This window comes from Giraffa tippelskirchi, chromosome 10 (assembly GCF_054371585.1).
Source record: "Giraffa tippelskirchi isolate mGirTip1 chromosome 10, T2T-mGirTip1v1.2.pri, whole genome shotgun sequence".
NCBI classification, from domain to species: domain Eukaryota; kingdom Metazoa; phylum Chordata; class Mammalia; order Artiodactyla; family Giraffidae; genus Giraffa; species Giraffa tippelskirchi.
In genome coordinates this window covers 146,118,416-146,137,604 of record NC_137284.1, presented here as the reverse complement: position 1 = coordinate 146,137,604, position 19,189 = coordinate 146,118,416, and the positions used below count along the sequence as shown (strand labels likewise).

Below are 19,189 nucleotides of genomic sequence, written 5' to 3'. Positions count from 1 at the left end.
CATTACCACAAAGAGCCAACAAGTGTTCACCAAGATCACCAAGAAATGACAGTTACTACTATAGCCACCCTAACTGCATTTGAAGATAACATGAATGACAGCGCTAGTGTGAGCTGATAGCCTATCTCTGTGAGATACTTTTCAGTGCTCTCAAGGAAACCACAAGAGGTAAGGTCTTGCTTCTCTTGGGTCACGTCTGAGCAAAGAGACAGGAGTAGTTAAAGCCATAGAATAAACATGGGGAGGGTATGGAAGGGATTTTCCAACAAAGTCAATTACACCAGAAAAATTGAGAATAATAGTAAGCAACTTCACAATCAGGTAATTCAAATTTATTTTTATATTAAAACAAACACTAATCTATTATGGCACAGTTTATAAAATGCACATGAATTTTTAAGGTAGACAAGGCACTTACAAAGAAATTTCATGCTGCTTCTGATTGATCCTGATCTCAGTGGCCTAGAAGGACACACATTCAAAATCTCTTAAACACTTAAGAGACAGGAAGCCTTAAGAACTACTACACCAAAGGAATTAAAGCAATGTTCTCAATGGCAGTGGAAAGAGCAAAGGATTAAGCTAAATAGACCTGGAAATACAGTCTCATTTTTGCCATCAGCACATGTGACCTTAGATCAGTTATTTAACCTTAAGCTCAGACCTGTTTCCTCATCTGTAAATGTGGTCAATGTCACTTACCTTGCAGTGTTGTTACAAGGATTGTAGATAACGATAAGCAAACTGCCTAAACTCCAGAAGGAGTATAAGAAATGACAGTTACTACTACATCCACCACAAACCTATCAGAATCTTTATTTGATCATCTAACCATTTATTTGGGTTCAATTTATTAGAACAAGATAACGTGAGCAATGGATGTCATAAGCCCTCCCAACCAGTCACAGGGAAAAAAAAAAAATAGGCCAACAGGATCAAATTACCTGAGTGAAGTTTATTATACTCACATATTTCATTTCAAACTTCTTAGCCAACATTTCCACTTCTTGCCTCTCTTGATGATCATCATTGAACGGGTCTTCCGTGTAAACGGGCTTTTTCTGATTCAAAGTAAATGGTAAAAGAAATAGAAGTATTAGCATTACTTCAATTAGAGTTGACTATATCTTTAAATTTAGTAAATGAGTCAATTTTCCAAATATTAACAAATAAATTAGAAGCATTAAAAAGTAACTAAAAAAGAAACTAACACTGTAAATCAACTACACTTCATTTGAAAAATCCATTTTAATTTAAAAAAATTCAAAAATTAAAAAAAACCTAACTAGAAAGAAATGTTGGTTTATAGCAAAAATATTTGCAGTTTTAATGACTCTTACACATTTTAAAGGTTTTCAACAGTTAAAAACTCAACAATTCAAATTGTCTTCAGTCACAAAATGATCTATGGTTACCTCATCCAAAATAAAAAGGCCAAAGAAACCCAAGAAAATTAGGTAAAATAAAAAAACCCACCTATAACTGTACTTTGATAACTTCCTAACAAAGATTAACCAATTTGGTCAGAAAACCTTTTGCTTCAAAAAGTTTATTACAATCATCATTTAATCATCTGCCCTGAGTTAGCACTGGAGTATCCGTAGCTGCCACAGCTTTTTGCTGAGGCCGAGCACAGACAAGCTCTGTATCACCTACATCCTGTCAATGAATATCCATTCAAGGAATTCATACGACTTCTAAACAAGGCAGAAAAGTTCAATAGCTACAGATTACATTACCAAGGCTTCCTTTTAGCAAGAAGAGTTAAAATCTACTATAAAGCACAGTTTAAAACATGCAGCTAGGATCCGGCATTTACCACCTACTGATCAAAATAAACAAAAAGACAGATCACATCTTTTACTCAAGCTTCCTATTTCACAGACACACTTAATATATATATAGATATATTTCAATATACAAAAAAACCAAAACAAGGAGCTACATATGGATAAAAATGCTATTTTTTTCTAATTATGAACAACTGACTAGAAAGTTCATGGAAAAAAAGGCTAGATGCTTTAACTGACGTACCATCTTCAAGCAGTAATTAAAATGAAAGTACATTACAGCTGAAGTATTAGATACAGATTTGCCCTGAAGATCAAGAAAAAATGTAGAAGGGATGACGTTTTGCAAACTTTGAAACCAAGATATTTCATCCTGGCTATAAAGGCTGAGACATGATTAATCGAAAAATATGGACAGAATGAATACAAAACAATTCATCATACTTAGGAGGCGTCAGAATGAAAGGATACATTTTAAAGCTTAAAGGAATTTTTAAATTCAACTTTGAAAATTGTCTATTATAATAAATAACATGTTTATAGAGTCCTTTATCCCAACAGGAGTTATCAAAGGAAAATATAAATATGACCTGGAGGAAACAAACCAGCAGAAAGGTGATGAAACAAGAAAGAAAAGAAACAAAACATAAACAAAAGAAACAAAAAAAGCAAGCAAGCAAGCAGAAAGGTAATGAAAGAAGAAGCACTATGCATGTTCAGGGTACAGTCTTAACGTGAGATTAGAGTTAAGGACAGTAAACAACCACTATGCCTTGCCATTAGAAACTGTTCCCTCATGTCATTATGGAGTCCAAATACTACATCTCACTACTGATCTGACCCATTTCTGTATGAGCAAATATAAACACATGAATAGATATTTTAAATAGGAATCACCTTATATACCATTATCAAATATTTTATATGTGGATTTTTATATAGGCAGCAAAATTAAATCACTTATTTGCTCTTGATAATCTATAAAAGCAAATTTAAGGAAACTGACTCACTTTCAAAATTAAGGCTCTAAGCTTTACATTTTTTAGGTGAAAAGACCTAACAGTTGGTAAATAACAAAATAACTGATCAACCCATAGGCAAAACTGATGCAACAATTCTTTCCTTTGATGTTAACTAATTAATATCATTTTCAGGAGAGCTTTCCTTTGTTACCCAAAATATGCAGTATGACAAATAATGGAATACCACAGAATGCTCTGGTAACAGTATAATCACATTACCACTATAATCATTTATTTTTATACAAAATGCTCAATTAATCATGTTTATGGGAAGATGTTTTCTGGTTAAGTGATTTTCTGGTTTACTAAGAGTTAAAAAAGAATTTCTTGTGTATCAATTCCCCTGAGCCAGAAAAGGTGAACAAATTATTCTTTCAGGATAGAGATGATTACAATGCCTCCCCCTCAACCAGGATCAATACTCTGCAGACAAGGTTAAGGGTTTAGCTAATCTGTGTTCTGACAACTAGAGTGGATTTTGTTTCCCCTATTTTGCCAACACCTGCTCATTTGATTATGCTTTCCCTTATAAATAAAAAGTAAGTTTAGAAAAATTCCTGACTGCATTCAGTTAATTGGGGTTTTACTGTTCATTGTGTATTTATGAAAGACGATTTAAATTCACCCCAGTACAGATTGTACTCACATGTAACAGATTTTTTACACTTATACATCTATCAAGTAAAGTCTTAGTGATAGACAGCTATCTCAATACTGCAGAAAGTTTTCTTCTTTTAATTTTACAAGATCTCTTTTCCTTCCCTTGCTACTCTTAACCTGCTACATAATATGTTGTTCAATTACAATAAGGTAAAATGAGGGATTCCCTCATAGCTCAGTAGGTAAAGAATCTACCTGCAATGCAGGAGACCTGGGTTCTACTCCTGGGTCAGGAAGATCCCCTGGAGAAGGAAATGGCAACCCACTTCAGTATTCTTGCCTGGAGAATCCCATGGACAGAAGGGCCTGGCAGGCTACAGTCCACGGGGTCGAAATAGTTGGACATGACTTAGTCACTAAATCACCACAAAATTTAAAAACTATTTTGAAAATATTCCATCATCGCTGAAAATAAACTGGACTCCTCCTGAGGGGAAGTAAAACCAAGCTGGGAATCGCCACTTTGCAGATTAATTCTATTGCTTACATTTTGCCTTTTCCTTTCATGGAAATGTGACAACTTCATTCAGAAAGGTGTTTTCTATACTTCCTTACGTAATAAATATGTTCACTAGGAATAATCATAGGAAAATCTGGCAAATATTTGTTGCAAAGGCACACTGTATGTAAACAATGGATATTCTGGTTCAGTGGAATATGTCAAATGATATATGGCTGAATGTACAAGATAACTAGACTAATACACCACAAATTGATAGTGTAAAAGAAAAATTAAATGAATTATTCACCTTTCTCCTAGTACATGAAATTATTAGTTCTGATATTATCAAATTAATAGGGCAGGGTGTCAAAATCAACTTCATAATTAAAAGATACATATCTATTATTAGTTTATCATTCCATGAATATTATAGCATAAAGGTCGTAACAGAGGTCTTTGTTATTTCTACTATAACTCTTATTCCAGTTCAATTGGGCAGGACTTTCTAAATTTATACTATATGAGTTAATTGTAAGCATTCTGTTTTTATTAACAATTGGTACTAGCATATGGTAAAAAGTACTAATAAGATGACATATGAGCACTTTTTGAACCAGCCGCCTCTTTGTAAAATGGGGATGAAGGTTTTTTCTCATACAGCTCTGCTGGACTAAACTCCACAAGCCACAATTAGAACTGTGTTCAGCACACAGTGAGAAATCAGTAAATGTTAGTCATTATTATGTATTTTTCCCCCAATATAATCACCTATAATTTATGAAGTAGATTAGGGAGTACAACTGCAAGCCTTCTTTGATTAGAAGATCAAATATAGCACAATTTTTTGGAAAAATGCTCCAGTCCAATATTCTCAAAATCCTTTGCAGGAAAAATATGCCATCACTTTATGAATAACAGGGGCACTAAAGTGAGTCTAAAGGGCAAAATGTTATGTGGAAATGGGCAAAATGATCTCTATCCTTAAAAATTCATTTTGGTTGCAAACATTTAGTAATGATTTGATCACACAATAGTATTTGTAAATAATGATCAAAAGATTAGCTGGCTTTACAACAAACAAAACCTAGTGACATTGTTTAATATGGTATTTTTAAACTAAGTTATTCATTTCAACTATAAAGATAATCGAGGATGAAAATAAAACAAGTGACTTCTGGAGTCCATTAGACAGGTGCTAAAGCAAAACCTAATCAACAGCATGGTCTCTAAACAACAGAGGAAATTGTTCTTATTACTCTTACTCCGTCATTTTCCTTTCTAGCTAACTTCTTAAGATCACCAAGCAACAATAAAAATTACAGCTACCAACAAGCCCCTCTCCTATCTCCATTGTTCACCAGTTCTACCAAAGGCATACCTAGATATTTTTAATAAAGTTTTTAGAAATTCAAGGCTAACATTATTTTCATCACTCTCCAAAAATCACAATGGCCAAGTGCAACAATGGCCAAGTGCAATAGCCTTCAACTAGGACCAATAAACTAATGATATGTACACTCAGATAAGAATATGATGGTAAGCACCAAAAAAGCGAGAGACACCCTCCCCTTCAATTGCTGCATGAACACTAGAGAAAACAAAGCTTAAAAGGTTTACCAATATCAACACGAAAGAGAAAAATAAGAAACTAGATAACTAGCCCAGGTGTCCTTCATTCCTAAAGTGGAATCCTTAGTCTGAAAATGTTTAGATTACTTTCAAATCCCCTTCAGTAAAGAAAAATACCCCACGCTCAGAAGCACATCTCAGCGCCCACAACAACAAACAGCGACGAAGGTGAGGATGATCCTGGAGGGGTTACACAATGTCTCTGCTTCACACTGGGGGGCGTGTCCCCCAGGTTTTCTCTTCCTTTCTACCGAAACAACTGCTGGAGATCCACAAGCAAAACCCAACAACGCAACTTGCAGGGCCCCCAGGTTTTTTTGTAAAAGGCAGAGAGGAAACCTGAGGTTTCTAAAGGTGCAGGGGATAGCCAGATCCGAAGAGCGTTTGGAGCGGGAGCAGGATGTGGGGGGTAGGGGAGGATGGTCGGTGGAGCGGGTAGGAGCCTCGGCCACCCCAGGGGAGCAGAGGAAAGCACACCCGCTCGGCCCCTGCCCCTTCCAGCCACCCTCTGCGGAGACCCGAGACGCGCAAGGTGGGCGTCGGAAGGTGCAAACCACTGGGGGGAGGCGGACGGGTCTCGAGGCTCCCGGGGTCTGGGGGATGAGGGAGGGATCTTCTGTACCCGTTGTTCTCCACACAGCAACAGCTCCGGGTAACTGAACTCCACGCAGCTCTCGTCGGTGGGATCTTTGAGCACCAGCTCCAGGCGCACCGTCTCCCTCGGCGGCCTCGGCTGCGGCTCGGCCCGGGAAGCCGACTCCCGCGGCGGAGGCGGCTGCAAGTGCAATTGCGGGAGCGGCGGCGGCGGCGGCTCGGGCCGCGGGGGCTCGCGCTGCAGCGACATGGGCGGCTCGGCGCGGCTGACCTCGCGCTGGGGGAGCGGCTTCTCCCGCGGCGGGGGCTGCGCATCCGACCTGGGGGCAACCTCCCGCGGGGCCGGCGGCTCCGTCCGGGCCGGCTCGCGGTACGGCTGCGGCTCCAGCCGGGGAGGCTCGCGAGGATACTCGGGCTCGCGTTCAGCCCCCGGGAACTCGGCCTCGCGCCGCCTCACCGGTGACAGGCTAATAAACGCTACTCTGCGTGGCTCCGCCATCCCCACTGTTCTGGCCCTCTGCCTTCGCTCGAGCCGGCGCTCGGTTCTACGCCGAGTTGTTTGCCTGCCTGCCCTTCCTTTTGCTCTCCGTCGCTTTTCTTCCCTCCACCACCCTCAGCCGTCTCCGCCGACGCCACCGTGAGTGCGGACTGTGCCCCCTTCCCCGCCACTATGTTCTGACGGGCTCCACCGCCATCGCCAGGGTCGCCGCAGCCGCCATGTTGGATCCCCCACATAAATAGAAGCAGGCCGCTGAGCGGGCGCATGCGCAGACAGGAGACGCTCGCATCCACCTTCGTGGCTGCGGCTCAGTTTTCCCCTTTTCCTCCCAACAGTCTGGAGTCCAGACAGGTCAGCGGAAGTGACATCATGGCAGGACCGGTTTCCATGGAAACAGAGACGCTGTCTGCGCCCTTCCTAAAGGGGAGGGGTCTGGGGGTTCGCAAGAAGCTTCCTGTTCGCACCTGGAAGCCGGAGGCTCGCTCAGTGGCGAGCGTGGAGATGTGCCTGGGACCGACCTAGCTATGGCGCCGGGTCGTCTCTCTCTCTCTTTCTCTCTCTGTCTCTCCCTCTCTCTGTCGCTTCTAGAGAGTTGGGGTTGTCAGCTGGTTAGTCAAGGCCGATGCGGGGGAAGAGTAGAAGGCCGCGGACGCCAGCCTCGGTGTCTGCCCACCCAGCGCCCCAGCAGCCCGAAGTGTCAGGGGAAGAAAGAAAATGGCTAACTCCAGCCTGACTCACCCTGCGGCTTCCTTGCGCAAAGCGCGACGTTGACTCCCACAGGCCTCCCTTTCCTAAACCGATTCCCTTTTTTTTTTTTTTTGGTCGGACTGCCCCGGGGATTGTGTCACAGGGTCATAAAAGCCCAGTAACGTTTTGCAGTTGGGAAATTGAACAAGCTAATGAACATTTCTGGGCTCATTCATAAAGTCTAAGCTGTTTAATTTACAAAAAAAAACCTTCTCAACAGAGTGTGTTGGTATTTTATGAGACTCTTGAAAGTGGAATGCTAGATGACCCATTTCTGGTAGGAGAGGGGCCTTAGTTGGAAACGACTCACAGGCACATCTGTCGTAAACTAATTGAAATTCACCTTTAAAAGAATGAGAGTTACGGTCCATTTGATTAATAATACATTTAATGGAAAACAAATCTAAGAGCTTGCCCTCCACGCCTTCTGTTAATTCCATTAACCAGGTTAACAATGTTAACCCCTATGGATGACTTTGAGTCAGTGTGATGTCGTAGACGAGTTATGAGCAGGTTCTGGGTTTTTTTGCCTTCATATATTAATACTTTCATATTGTATAAAGTTAGTGTTGGAATCGATGATTTTGATGTTCCTTCCCAGCTCTCAATTGCTAATATGAACATCCTAGTTTGGGGGGCATTTGAAGAGGCTGGGAAGAGGTCAAAGTCAATTCTTGTTCAAAGTCAAAATATCTTTATCTAAAATACTAGATTACCTAAAATGTGTCAGATATTCATGTTATCTAACTATAATGCTGAGAAGTGAAAGTCCCTCAGTCGTGTCCGACTCTGCAATCCCACGGACCATACAGTCCATGGAATTCTCCAGGCCAGAATTCAGGAGTGCATAGCCGGTCCCTTCTCCAGGGGATCTTCCCAACCCAGGAATCTAACCCAGGTCTCCCTCTTTGCAGGTGGATTCTTTACCAGCTGAGCCACAAGGGAGGCCCACATAACGGCTGTGAGATCAGGCATTCTATCTTTGTTATCTATAAAATATCCTGTGAGATCAAGCTACTCATACCTTTTTAATGGATAATTACTATCTAAAACATCTTCACAGCAATTTTGATAACTTTACAGACTCTCAAATCTCAGGTTGAGGATCAATGTTCTGTCCAGGGTGTGGACACTTATGGAGAAGTGTACTTATAGAGAAAGGGCAGGTCAATCTGATCCTTAATTTAATGCCTTTCCCTTAATGTTCTGTCCTAGAGGCAGAGCAGCAGGATTGTCCCCAAATCCCTGTCTTCCCCAGAATGAATTTAGCAATAAGCTTAAAACAGCTGCCTTGTGGAGTTAAACAATAGAAAACACTTAATTGGTAATAGCAGAGACAAGTGGAATTAACATGAATAGGTAGATTTAAAGACAGCTCAGTGTCAGTCCTTTTTATGTTAACCCTCTCTGAGGATGACAGGTTTAAGACTAGAATGTCTTGGGAAGATCCAAAGGCAGAGTATCACTGAGAAAGAAACGCAAGTGCAAAAGGTCTGTGTGGGGAGTGAGTTGGTGAGTTGGACAAAAGGTCAGAGTGGCAGGAGCACAGTGAGCAAAATGGGGAAAGAGGCAAGAGACAAATCTGAGACAAGAATAAAATTTTATTTCACACCTTACAGAAGGATAAATATGTAGTGAATAAAAATTTTAAGTGTAAAAAAAAATAAAAAAACTTTGGAAGTAATGAACTGAGATGTTTTTAAAAATTCACACTAGGAAAGGCCTTTTCAATTATGATTGATATTTTTGACTATTTAAAGTAAATTTTATGAAAGAAAAATAGCCTTAGTCAAAAGACAAATTGGAAAGAAACAATTATAACACATTTCACGAAGGGTGAAGTTCCCTGATAATAATCAAGGAGAAACAACAGTACCCTGGCAGCTCAGTGGTAAAGAATCTGTCTGCAGTGCAGGAGTCTCAGGAGAAGCGGGTTTGATCCCTGGGTCAGGAAGAGCCCCTGGAGAAGGGAATGGCACGTCACTCCAGTATTCTTGCATGGAGAATCCCATGGATAGAGGAGCCTGGAGGGCTACAGTACATAGGGTTACAAAGAGGCAGACACAACTGAAGAGACTTAGCATGCATGCACACAATAACCTAATAGAAAAATGGGGAAAGACAAGAACAGATAGTAAAGCACAAAATTCAGGAGTTAATTTTATGAACTTAAATACATGTCTGAAAAGACATTTGTTCTACTACATACTTGGATGACAGTTTCTAGTTGGAAATAGTTTTTCCTCAGCATTCTTAAGGCCTTGCAACACTGTTATAAAGCTTCCAGAGTTGCTACTGAGAAGTCCAAGGCCATTTATCAATTTTATTTTGGGATATTTGTCTGCAACCTGTGCCGACCTCCCCCATCATAAGCTTTAGTTCTCTTTGTCACCAGTGTTCCTGTAACTATCTTTTTTAGTTCCACGGACACACTGGACAGATGCCCAGGTCTCATGCCAGTTTCCAAATAGTGGTTGCAACTATAGCAGGTGAGCATGAAGTTAAACCTGGGATTCTTTTTTATTTCTATTTTTTATTTTATTATTATTTTGGCTGCACCTTGCAGCATGTGGAATCTTAGTTCCCCAACCAGGGATTGAACTTACACCACCTGCACTGGCAACAGAATCATAACCACTGACAACACCAGGGAAGCCCCCTGTATTCTTTTTTAAAAATAGCTTTTTGATACCAAAAAAATCATGTGTATATTAACAGGTCTATATATAACATATATATTTTATTCATTGGAACGACTGATGCTGAAGCTGAAACTCCAATACTTTGGCCACCTGATGTGAAGAACTGACTCATTTGAAAAGACCCTAATGCTGGGAAAGATCGAAGGTGGAAGGAGAAAGGGATGACAGAGGATGAGATGGTTGGATGGCATCACCGACTCAATGGACATGAGTTTGCGTAAACTCTGGGAGTTGGTGATGGACAGGGAGGCCTGGCCTGCTGCAGTCCATGGGGTCGCAAAGAGTCGGACACGACTGAGCCACTGAACTGAACTAATGACTGTATACGTTTGTGAAAACCGTAGAATTGTAAAAAACATACATTTTGTGATTTCCCCAGTCCTTGCCCAAAAGGACCTATGGCCATTTACTCAGATGACAGTAAACTGAGGAGTACTTGACTTTTCTGAAGACTAGGAGACTCAAAGTCCTAGTTGACATTGATACAGAGACCCAGAATATACCGTGACCCTTTTGGTACACTTTTGTTGGAGTCTGGGAACCAAGTAATAAGTGCAGCCCTGGTCCAAGTCCATCTTACTGTGGGTCTGCTGGTTGGCAGACCCACCTTGTGGTCATTTCCCCTTTCTTTAATATATAATCAGGATCTACAAACTTGATAGTTAGAGAAACCCCAATGAGTCCTCACCGCATGATATTAGAGCCTTTAAGGCACAGTGGAGTGTCAATTATTTTGTGTCAAATTAGATGTCAAAACTTCATGCTTATTATGTAACGACAGTGTAATAATTCTAGAAGAACACAATATGTCACATTTCCAGATTAAGCAGTCCCCACACTATTTCCAACTCACAGGAAAGCAAAGTTTGAAAACACAGGAAAATTTAAAATGGTGTTTCATCAAAGTGGAATTTCTTCACAAAAATAAAATGTGAAAATGAGGCTGCAGTGGTTTCTGAGTGGCTCATTTGTTAGTCAAGCAAGGAAAGCCATTTACCAATGGCGAGTTAATTAAACTGTGTTTGCTTGTGGCAGTTGATAAAAAATGTACGCAAATAGAATAAATCAGCCTTTTGTCAAAAACAGTTGTTCAAGGAGTTAAGATATTAGGAGCAACATCAACAGTCAGTCCAAAAACAAGGCAAATGATTTGAGTCGTTTCTGTGGGCTCTTTGGTCTGAAGTCTACTTTGAAGTGAAAGTGAAAGTCGCTCAGTTGTGTCCAAATCTTTGGGGACAACCGTATAGTCCATGGGATTCTCCAGGCCAGAATACTGGAGTGGGTAGCCTATCCCTTCTCCAGGGGATCTTCCCAACCCAGGGATTGAACCCAGGTCTCCCACATTGCAGAATCTTTGCCAGCTGAGCCACCAGGGAAGCCCAAGAATACTGGAGTGAGTAGCCTATCCCTTCTCCAGGGGATCTTCCTGAATCGAACCGAGGTCTCCTGCCTTGCAGGCAGATTCTTTACCAGCTGAGCTACCAGGGAGGCTAAAGTCTACTTTGCCTGGTTATTAATATAGACACTGCAGCTTGCTTTTGATTATTATTTGTATGGTATATCTTTTTACATCCCTTTCCTTTTTTTTTATAGTGATAAAAAATCACATAACATTGACAATCTTAATCATTTTTAAGTGTATAGTTCAGAAGTATCGTCATGTTGTTTTGGAACAGATCTCCAGAACTTTTTTATGTTTTATTTACTTTTTAATCTAGTTTTATTGAGGGACAGTTGATGTACAGCACTGTAGATGTAGCACTGTATGCAGTATGCAGTTGATGCTACAGTTGATGTAGCACTGTATATAGTATGCAGCATAATGATTTGACTTCATCATGAATTACCACAAATTTAGTGAACATCCATCATCTCATGTAGGTACAAAAATTAAGAAATAGAAAAAATATTTTTCTTGCAATGAGCACTCTTAGGATTTAATCTTTTAACAACTTTGATATAATGTATGGGCTTCCCTTATAGCTCAGTTGGTAAATCATCTGTCTGCAATGCAAGAGACTGGGGTTCGATTCCTAGGTTGGGAAGATACCCTGGAAAAGGAAATGACAACCCAGTCCATTATTCTTGCCTAGAAAATCCCATGGACAGAGGAGCCTGGCAGGCACAGTCCATGGGATCACAAGAGACTGAGTGACTAATAGTTTCAGTTTAGTGACTAAACCGCCACCACCACCACCATATATAATGTACACTCCAGAACTTTTTCATCTTGGAGAACAAGAAATTCTATACCTATGAAACAATTCCCTCCATGCCTCTGGCAACTACCATTTAACTTTCTGCTTCTATGAATTTGACTGCTTTGGATACTTCATGTAAGTTTAATTGTGTAGTATGGGAGCTCAGAGAAGTCCCAACAATTTTTTCAAGCATTCCCACCTTGCTTGAAAGTTTCACTTGAGGAAGATAAGGTAATATTCTAGGGCAGGAGTCAAAGAACTCTTTCTGTAAAGAATCAGTTAGTAAATATTTTAGGTTTTGGAGACCAAGAGGCAAATTGAGACTATTCGGTAGCTATTTACATAACAAGAGAGAAAACAAAGCTCCCCAAATTTCTTATTGATGAAATTAAAAATAGAAACTGACCACAATTTTTTTTGGTAATACAAGTCTGCTGCTGCTGCTGCTAAGTCGCTTCAGTCGTGTCCAATTCTGTGCGACCCCGTGGACTGCAGCCTACCAGGCTCCTCCGTCCATGGGATTTTCCAGGCAAGAGTACTAGAGTGGGGTGCCATTGCCTTCTCCTATACAAGTCTATTAACAAGAATAGAATTCTTCTCAAGTGGGAGAGACAGACACTACGTTTCCTGACGTGACGGGTGTCTCTTGTTGCAGAGCACAGGCTCTAGGTGCTTGGACGTCAGTATCTGTGGCACACGGGGTTAGTTGCACCATGGCATGTGGAATCTTCCCAGAACAGGGACTGAACCCATGTTCCCTGCACTGGCAACAGTTTCTTAACCCCAGGACCACCAAGGACATCCAAGAGTATCTCTTGAACATTTACTGAAGAGTGGAATTCCTGGGTCATAGTATGAAGCTAAAGTTAACAAAAAAGGTCATACCGTTTCTCAAAGAATAGATGAAAGTAGGTAAATAGGAACAATTAAAGTTAAGATTAAACATCTGTAAATATTATTCAAGCCTTCATTTATGTTATCTTCATCAGACATAATTATTGACTTCTTCTCTATGTGGTTAAATTCTGTTTCATCTTAAGATGCACTTCCCCTATGTTGCCTTTCCTGTGTGACCCATCCACAGTGTTTTTCCCCGTTACATTTTCTCAGTAAATGTATTAATATAAGCTATACTATCCTATCATTTCATTGCTTTTACAGTACCTTGCAATTATTCTTTAGGTTGCTGTTACCTACATTTTCATCCTAACATGCACTTTTAATTTTTAAGACTTGAATAACATGTCTCATCTCCACTATATTAATAGCTATTTCTCAGTTAAAAACTAGCAAAGGAGGGTATAATTATATGTCTATGAAGGAAATGAAAATTGGAAGGGCTCATATAATTAAGACTTTCCTTGTGGCTCAGCCAGTAAGGAGTCTGCCTGCAATGCAGGAGACCCGGTTTCGATCCCTGGGTTGGGAAGATCCCCTGGAGAAGGAAATGGCAACCCACTCCAGTATTCTTGCTTGGAGAATCCCATGGACAGAGGAGCCTGACAGGCTACAGTTCATGGGATTGCAAAGAGTCGGACATGACTGAGCGGCTTCACTTCACTTCACTTCATGTAATTAACTATACATAGTATGTATGTGTAGTTTATACATAGTGGGAAAGATTTATATATATTTAGAGATGCAGTAAGATTCCCTTGAAATTTTTGTTATGCATATAGTTATTTCTAAGTTATAATGCAGAAACCCAATTCAGAACCCCATCAACAGAGATCCCAGTTTTTTTTTCCCTATAGAGAGTTCATTTATGCAGATGGACTGAGTTTTTTATCTGGTTGTATTTCCCTTTTTGCTTTGGTTTGTGGGAAGCTTGAAGGTAGATTTCTGGCCCATTTTTCATAATTCTGGTATATATTTTTGTGTATTAACTTTACTCTTGCCTTCCTTTTTTTATGACCACACTGCATGGCTTGTGGGATTTCAGTTCCCTGACCAGGGATGGAACCCAGACCTTCTGTAGTAAAAGCACGGAATCCTAACCACTGGACCACCAGGGTATTCCTTCCTTTACTCTTAAATGCCTTCTAATTGTTATATATATTATATATATATATATATATATATATTTGGTAATTTATCTCAAATCATTTCTAGAACACAGAAGAAGTAACTGACCAAATAAATACATGAATACATGAATCAATACACATACACACAAAAAGGTGAATTAAATCAAATGCTTCTGTAATTTGCGGTATGGATGCTCACATTTGTGTTTCCCACTGTCCTCTCTCCTGAGGTTCACCTAGCAGCCTCCTCCTTTCCTATACCTGAGGTTTGTAAACTGTGTTGCCATGTTAGGTAGCCTGAGTGGTGGGCCTGCTGTATCTGCTTCCTTTTCTATTTTTGCCCCAACCACCAAGGCAGTTCTTTTGTATTTGGCATCTAGACTTTATTTCAAGGAAGAGGTTTGATGCAGAAAAGAGTGCAAGGTTGTCTGTACACTACACAGTCAATACACATGCATCAGCTGATTGTGTTCACACATCCTTTTGGTGTGTGGCTGCCTCGTAACTTCACATATTCCACCAGAGTTGAGGTAGGTTGTGGGCACATCATCAGGTCTCTAGCTCTGCTTTTCTGAGAGCATCTCTAAATAAGCAGATGACTGTTTGAACATTATCATAAAATACATACAAACCTGAGAAGTATTTTATAGGATGAAGAAGAAAGATGACTATTTATCTAAGTCATATTAAGGGAGTCATAAATACAGGAACTAGTAAATCACTAAAATTAGTAAAACTAAGATCATAAGCATCTGGTCCCATCACCTCATGGCTCACAGAAGGAAATAACTGGAAACAGGGACAGATTTTCTTTTCTTGGGCTCCAAAATCACTGTGGACAGTGACTGCAGTCATGAAATTAAAAGATGCTTGCCACTTGGAAGAAAAGCTATGACAAACCTAGACAGTGTATTAAAAAGCAGAGGCATCACGTTCTCAACAAAGGTCCGTATACTCAAAGGTATAGTTTTTCCAGTAGTCATGTATGGACGTGAGAGTGTGAGAGTCAGTCCATAAAGAAGGCTGAGTGCTGAAGAATTGATGCTTTTGAACTGTGGTGCTAGAGAAGACTCTTGAGAGTCCCTTGGACAGCAAGGAGATCAAACCAATCAATCCTAAAGGAAATCAACCCTGAATAGTCATTGGAAGATTGATGCTGAAGCTGAAGCTCCAATCCTTTGGCCATCTGAGGCGAAGATCCAACTCATTGGAAAAGACTCTAATGCCGGGAAAGATTGAAGGCAGGAGGAGAAGGGGACGACAGAGGATGAGATGGTTGAATGGCATCACCCACTCAACAAAGTCCAGGAGGTAGTGAAGGACAGAGAAGCCAGGCGTGCTGCAGTCTATGGGGTCTCAGAGTCATACACAACTTAGTGACTGAATAACAACAACAAAAGTAAATCACAAATTCATTTTTGTTATTAGAAAGTAGATATAACTATTGTAATTTAATGCCCACTAGCTTGAAACTTTTTTTTTTTTTTTTTGCTTGAAACTTTTTAAGTGTATCAAGCCATAAAGAAGGAAAGCAGTCCTTTGGCTTCTGTGTACTTGGATATATGTTGCATGTGCTGTACACATGGCAGAGGTCTGGGCGTCTTGGTAGCTGCTGAGTTCCAGGATCGATTCTGGTTGCTTCTCCCACATGGGGAAGGAGATGTCCCCTATATATGAATACAAACATTTCCACTGCCTTATTTTATCTCTCACTAGCTTGTTCCTATTGAGACAACAGTCACACATTACTGTGTTTCAGTAGGTATACTTCTTTTAGACTGAGTTTCTTAAGGATCAGGTTTGTGCGTTATTTCTCTCTGCGTCTCTAGCACCTAGTGTATGCTTTCTGTGCTATGCTGTGCTTAGTCGTTCAGTCGTGTCTGACTCTTCGCAACCCAATGGACTATAGACCACCAGCTTCCTCTTTCCATGGGGATTCTCCAGCGAAGAATACTGGAGTGGGTTACCATGCCCTCCTCTGGGTGATCTTCCCAACCCAAGGATCAAACCCAGGTCTCCCACATTGCAGGTGGATCCTTTACCATCTGAGCCACCAGGGAAGCCCAGTATATGCTTGGCACACCAGAAAACAATTACTGCTATATTTAAAATGGATAACTAACAGGAACCTATTGTACAGCACAGGGAACTCTGCTAAATGTTATGTGGCAGCCTGGATGGGAGGAGGGTTTGGGGGAGAAAGGATACATGTATATGCATGGCTGAGTCCCTTCGCTGTTCAGCTAAAACTCACATCAGTGTTAATTGGCTATATCCCAATACAAAATAAAAAGTTCAAAAGGAAAAAAAAATTAGATGGGAACAAGAATACATGAGGTCAGATCTCACAAGTACCCTGCTCTTCCAGTTATTATGTTTAATTATTCAGTCAAGTATTTGGGAGCTTTCTACGTATGAGACTTGTATAGTGTTGTATAACGTTTGTTAACGTTGTATAATGAACTTCTGGAATGCACTGTGACTCAGTAGAGAGCCAAACCTAACATGGCTAAGCAGGAAATACAAGCCTTAGTGGACAAGGCTTCTCAGGGCTGTCTATTTTCCTCCCAGAAAGAGTAACTTGTGGAGAGTAAAACTTGGTATTTCCCCCTTCACTCTGAGGTCAGGAAAGAAAGGGGAGAAGGCACATTATAAACCCACTGACCATACTCACCACACTTCACAGAATACTGTAAATAACCAAATAATGAGCTTTAATTTAAATATGTTACAGTGGAACATAGCAATTCTTTTGAAGTATAAAAATAACATTTTTTCCATTTGCAAGTAGTATCTGTTACAGAGTATAAAGAGCACATTGATGCTATGAATTGTACACATTACCACTCCATTCCCAAGCCTGGACCCTCTCCTCTCCATGCAACACTACTCTGCAATCTTGAGGCCCTGCCGACGGGCCAAGCTACTTCAGAAGTAGCTATCCTTAATAACAGAATTGGGTAGTATCTCTCTGAAACTAGTCTCTATGGGGTTTTGGCGGGGGGTGGGGGATGGTTCTATAGATAAAAAACTTTTTAAAAAGTTAGTCTGTAATTCTGGGAATTGCTCTTTTCGGACTATCTGTTTTTTCCAGGAGACAGAAAAATGGCAGGGAGAAGCTGGAGTGTTAAGATCAACAAGAGCTCATTTAAAAGTAAATCGCCATTCATGGAAAAGCTGTCCAAGTATAGGAAATTTGAAAATAATAGCAACTAACTGGAAGACAAATTTCATTGCCAAGAACCACTGAAGAGGTCCATACGTCTTTTTCTCCTGTCATGTTTCCTAATACTTTGAGTGAGGTAAGTAAGAATCACAAGGATTCTAAAGATTATGGCAGGTTCTGTCCACATCTGATCCACCTAGTAACTTAGATACTGAGAACCAACTAATGAAAAAACAGAAACTATAATAAGGAACAGAAGCTTTTGTATATGAAAAATGGTGTAATTTTGTTTTCTAAAACTCAGCTATTTGGGCCAGTTTATTTTGATTTGTGCTTTGACTTGATTAGGTCTGGGTCTAATAAAAGACTGGAGAACTGGCTATGTTCCTGAGTGGAGGTGGGAGAACCCTCATAGTTGTCCAGAAGGATAAACTCTCTGCCATCACTGACCTCACCTCTGCTGTGCCGACTTCCGCCACGTTCCTGTCTCCAGCCTATACAACTCCTTCGTCCACAGTGGGTGCTGGGGGTGGTGGTGGAAAATCTGACATAGTGCTTATAGGAATTCTTGTCTTTAGTGCTTCAAGGAATTGTGACTTTGAGTTCTCCTGCTAGATAGCAATGGCTCTGCACTTTCTGTGTCTGTAATGCTGGTACCTTCAACTAGCAGAAACAAAGTATGTAATATAGAAATAAAGTAACCTGGTACATAAAACGTATAAGTCTATCTTCTGAAAATAGGTTGTGAGCCTAAAAATGCTCAGCTGTATAAGTTGTGTTGTGAGAGCTCAGCAACATTGGGCTGGAATATGGCTTAGGACAAAGTCCAGCCATTAGGGAAAATCCCTCAAAGAACTTTACATGATTCATATTCCGTTATCATTACATTAATAAATAAAATAATCTTTGGAGCCCTACTTTCAAAAATTGGTGTTTACTTAGTGAGATATATGAAGGAAAACCTAACCTGTAAGATTACCTAAAATATAATGGAGAAGTGACTGATGAGACTTGAATACTTTGTTTCCTGAATATCTTTAAAATGTCCCACTCAGATTTTCTTCATATAGAACTCACCTTTTAAAAACTGCAATGTACATGTTACTCTGCTGCAACATGTTATTATCATCAACAATTCAACTATCAAAAGAATAACCCCATAAGTCTATTATCTATTAATGCCTGGACAGTTTGATAAAGGTCTTACTGCCATTCTTAGAACCATGTAGCTATTTATAACCTCTGCTCTCCTAAGATTCAGAGATGCATTACAAAACTTTTTATGGATTTCCCCAGTAACACAGGATCATGTACATAGATGGCTAAAATTAAGATGACAGAAATGATGTGACCCTTGAGAAGTAAAGGCATCTGTTATTGCAACTTGGAGAAAATGCCATGGAGTGCTAATAAATAAAAAAAGTTTATGTCATTCTCCTTAAAGTCAGTAAATTACATAAGAGTACTCTGAGTATTTTTAGAATAAAGGCACTGGACAAGTCCAAAGTCTTATTGCTTGTGGGGTCATATGGGAGCCACAGCCCAGACTACAGCTCTTAATTCAGCCAGGGAGCTTGGTCTAAGCTAGCCAGTCACTGATCTGGAGGCTTGGAGACCAAGGAAGGAGATGTCAATAAACAGAGCCCTGTCTCTCACATAAACTTGAGGCAAACGATCTCCAATTTTATATCAAAGTGGTGATATACTTTA

At 40.2% G+C, this 19,189-nt stretch overlaps 3 protein-coding genes across 11 annotated transcripts in view; 1 reads left to right on the top strand and 2 right to left on the bottom strand.

Annotated features, from left to right (window-relative positions):
- UBN2 (ubinuclein 2) overlaps window positions 1-6,884 on the bottom strand; it is a 71,748-nt gene extending 64,864 nt beyond the window's left edge. For all 3 annotated transcript variants that reach the window (XM_081533125.1, XM_081533124.1, XM_081533126.1), the window contains exons 1-2: window positions 6,166-6,884; window positions 969-1,061 (exon numbers count right to left, since the gene is read on the bottom strand). In XM_081533125.1, coding sequence (XP_081389251.1) covers window positions 969-1,061; window positions 6,166-6,636 — 564 coding nt within the window. In that variant the 5' untranslated portion in view covers window positions 6,637-6,884. The remainder of the gene's footprint in view (window positions 1-968; window positions 1,062-6,165) is intronic.
- LOC145523224 (uncharacterized) lies at window positions 3,930-18,585 on the top strand. 3 transcript variants are annotated; one of them, XM_081533134.1, is made up of 5 exons: window positions 3,930-6,075; window positions 9,803-9,872; window positions 14,229-14,299; window positions 17,408-17,615; window positions 17,828-18,194. In XM_081533134.1, exons 1-3 carry the CDS (start codon window positions 5,718-5,720, stop codon window positions 14,281-14,283), a joined length of 483 nt encoding a protein of 160 aa, XP_081389260.1. In that variant the 5' UTR covers window positions 3,930-5,717; the 3' UTR covers window positions 14,284-14,299; window positions 17,408-17,615; window positions 17,828-18,194. The 3 variants fall into 3 exon arrangements, 2 of the variants coding, with proteins under 2 accessions (XP_081389260.1, XP_081389261.1); XM_081533135.1 differs by lacking the exon at window positions 14,229-14,299 and having other exon boundaries at window positions 17,828-18,585; XR_014066435.1 differs by lacking the exons at window positions 3,930-6,075; window positions 14,229-14,299 and adding an exon at window positions 6,412-6,774 and having other exon boundaries at window positions 17,828-18,585.
- The window catches only part of IFT56 (intraflagellar transport 56), a 50,234-nt gene continuing 40,011 nt past the window's right edge, over window positions 8,967-19,189 (bottom strand). For 3 of the 5 annotated variants that reach the window (XR_014066433.1, XM_081533132.1, XM_081533130.1), the window contains exon 18: window positions 8,967-9,415. Coding sequence is in view for 2 of the 5 variants with exons in the window: in XM_081533132.1 (XP_081389258.1) it covers window positions 9,364-9,415 (52 nt within the window). In the remaining 3 variants the exon portion in view is untranslated. Of the gene's footprint in view, window positions 9,416-17,004; window positions 19,185-19,189 lie in introns of those variants that run through there. The other 2 variants (XM_081533128.1, XR_014066434.1) reach the window with 2 other exon arrangements.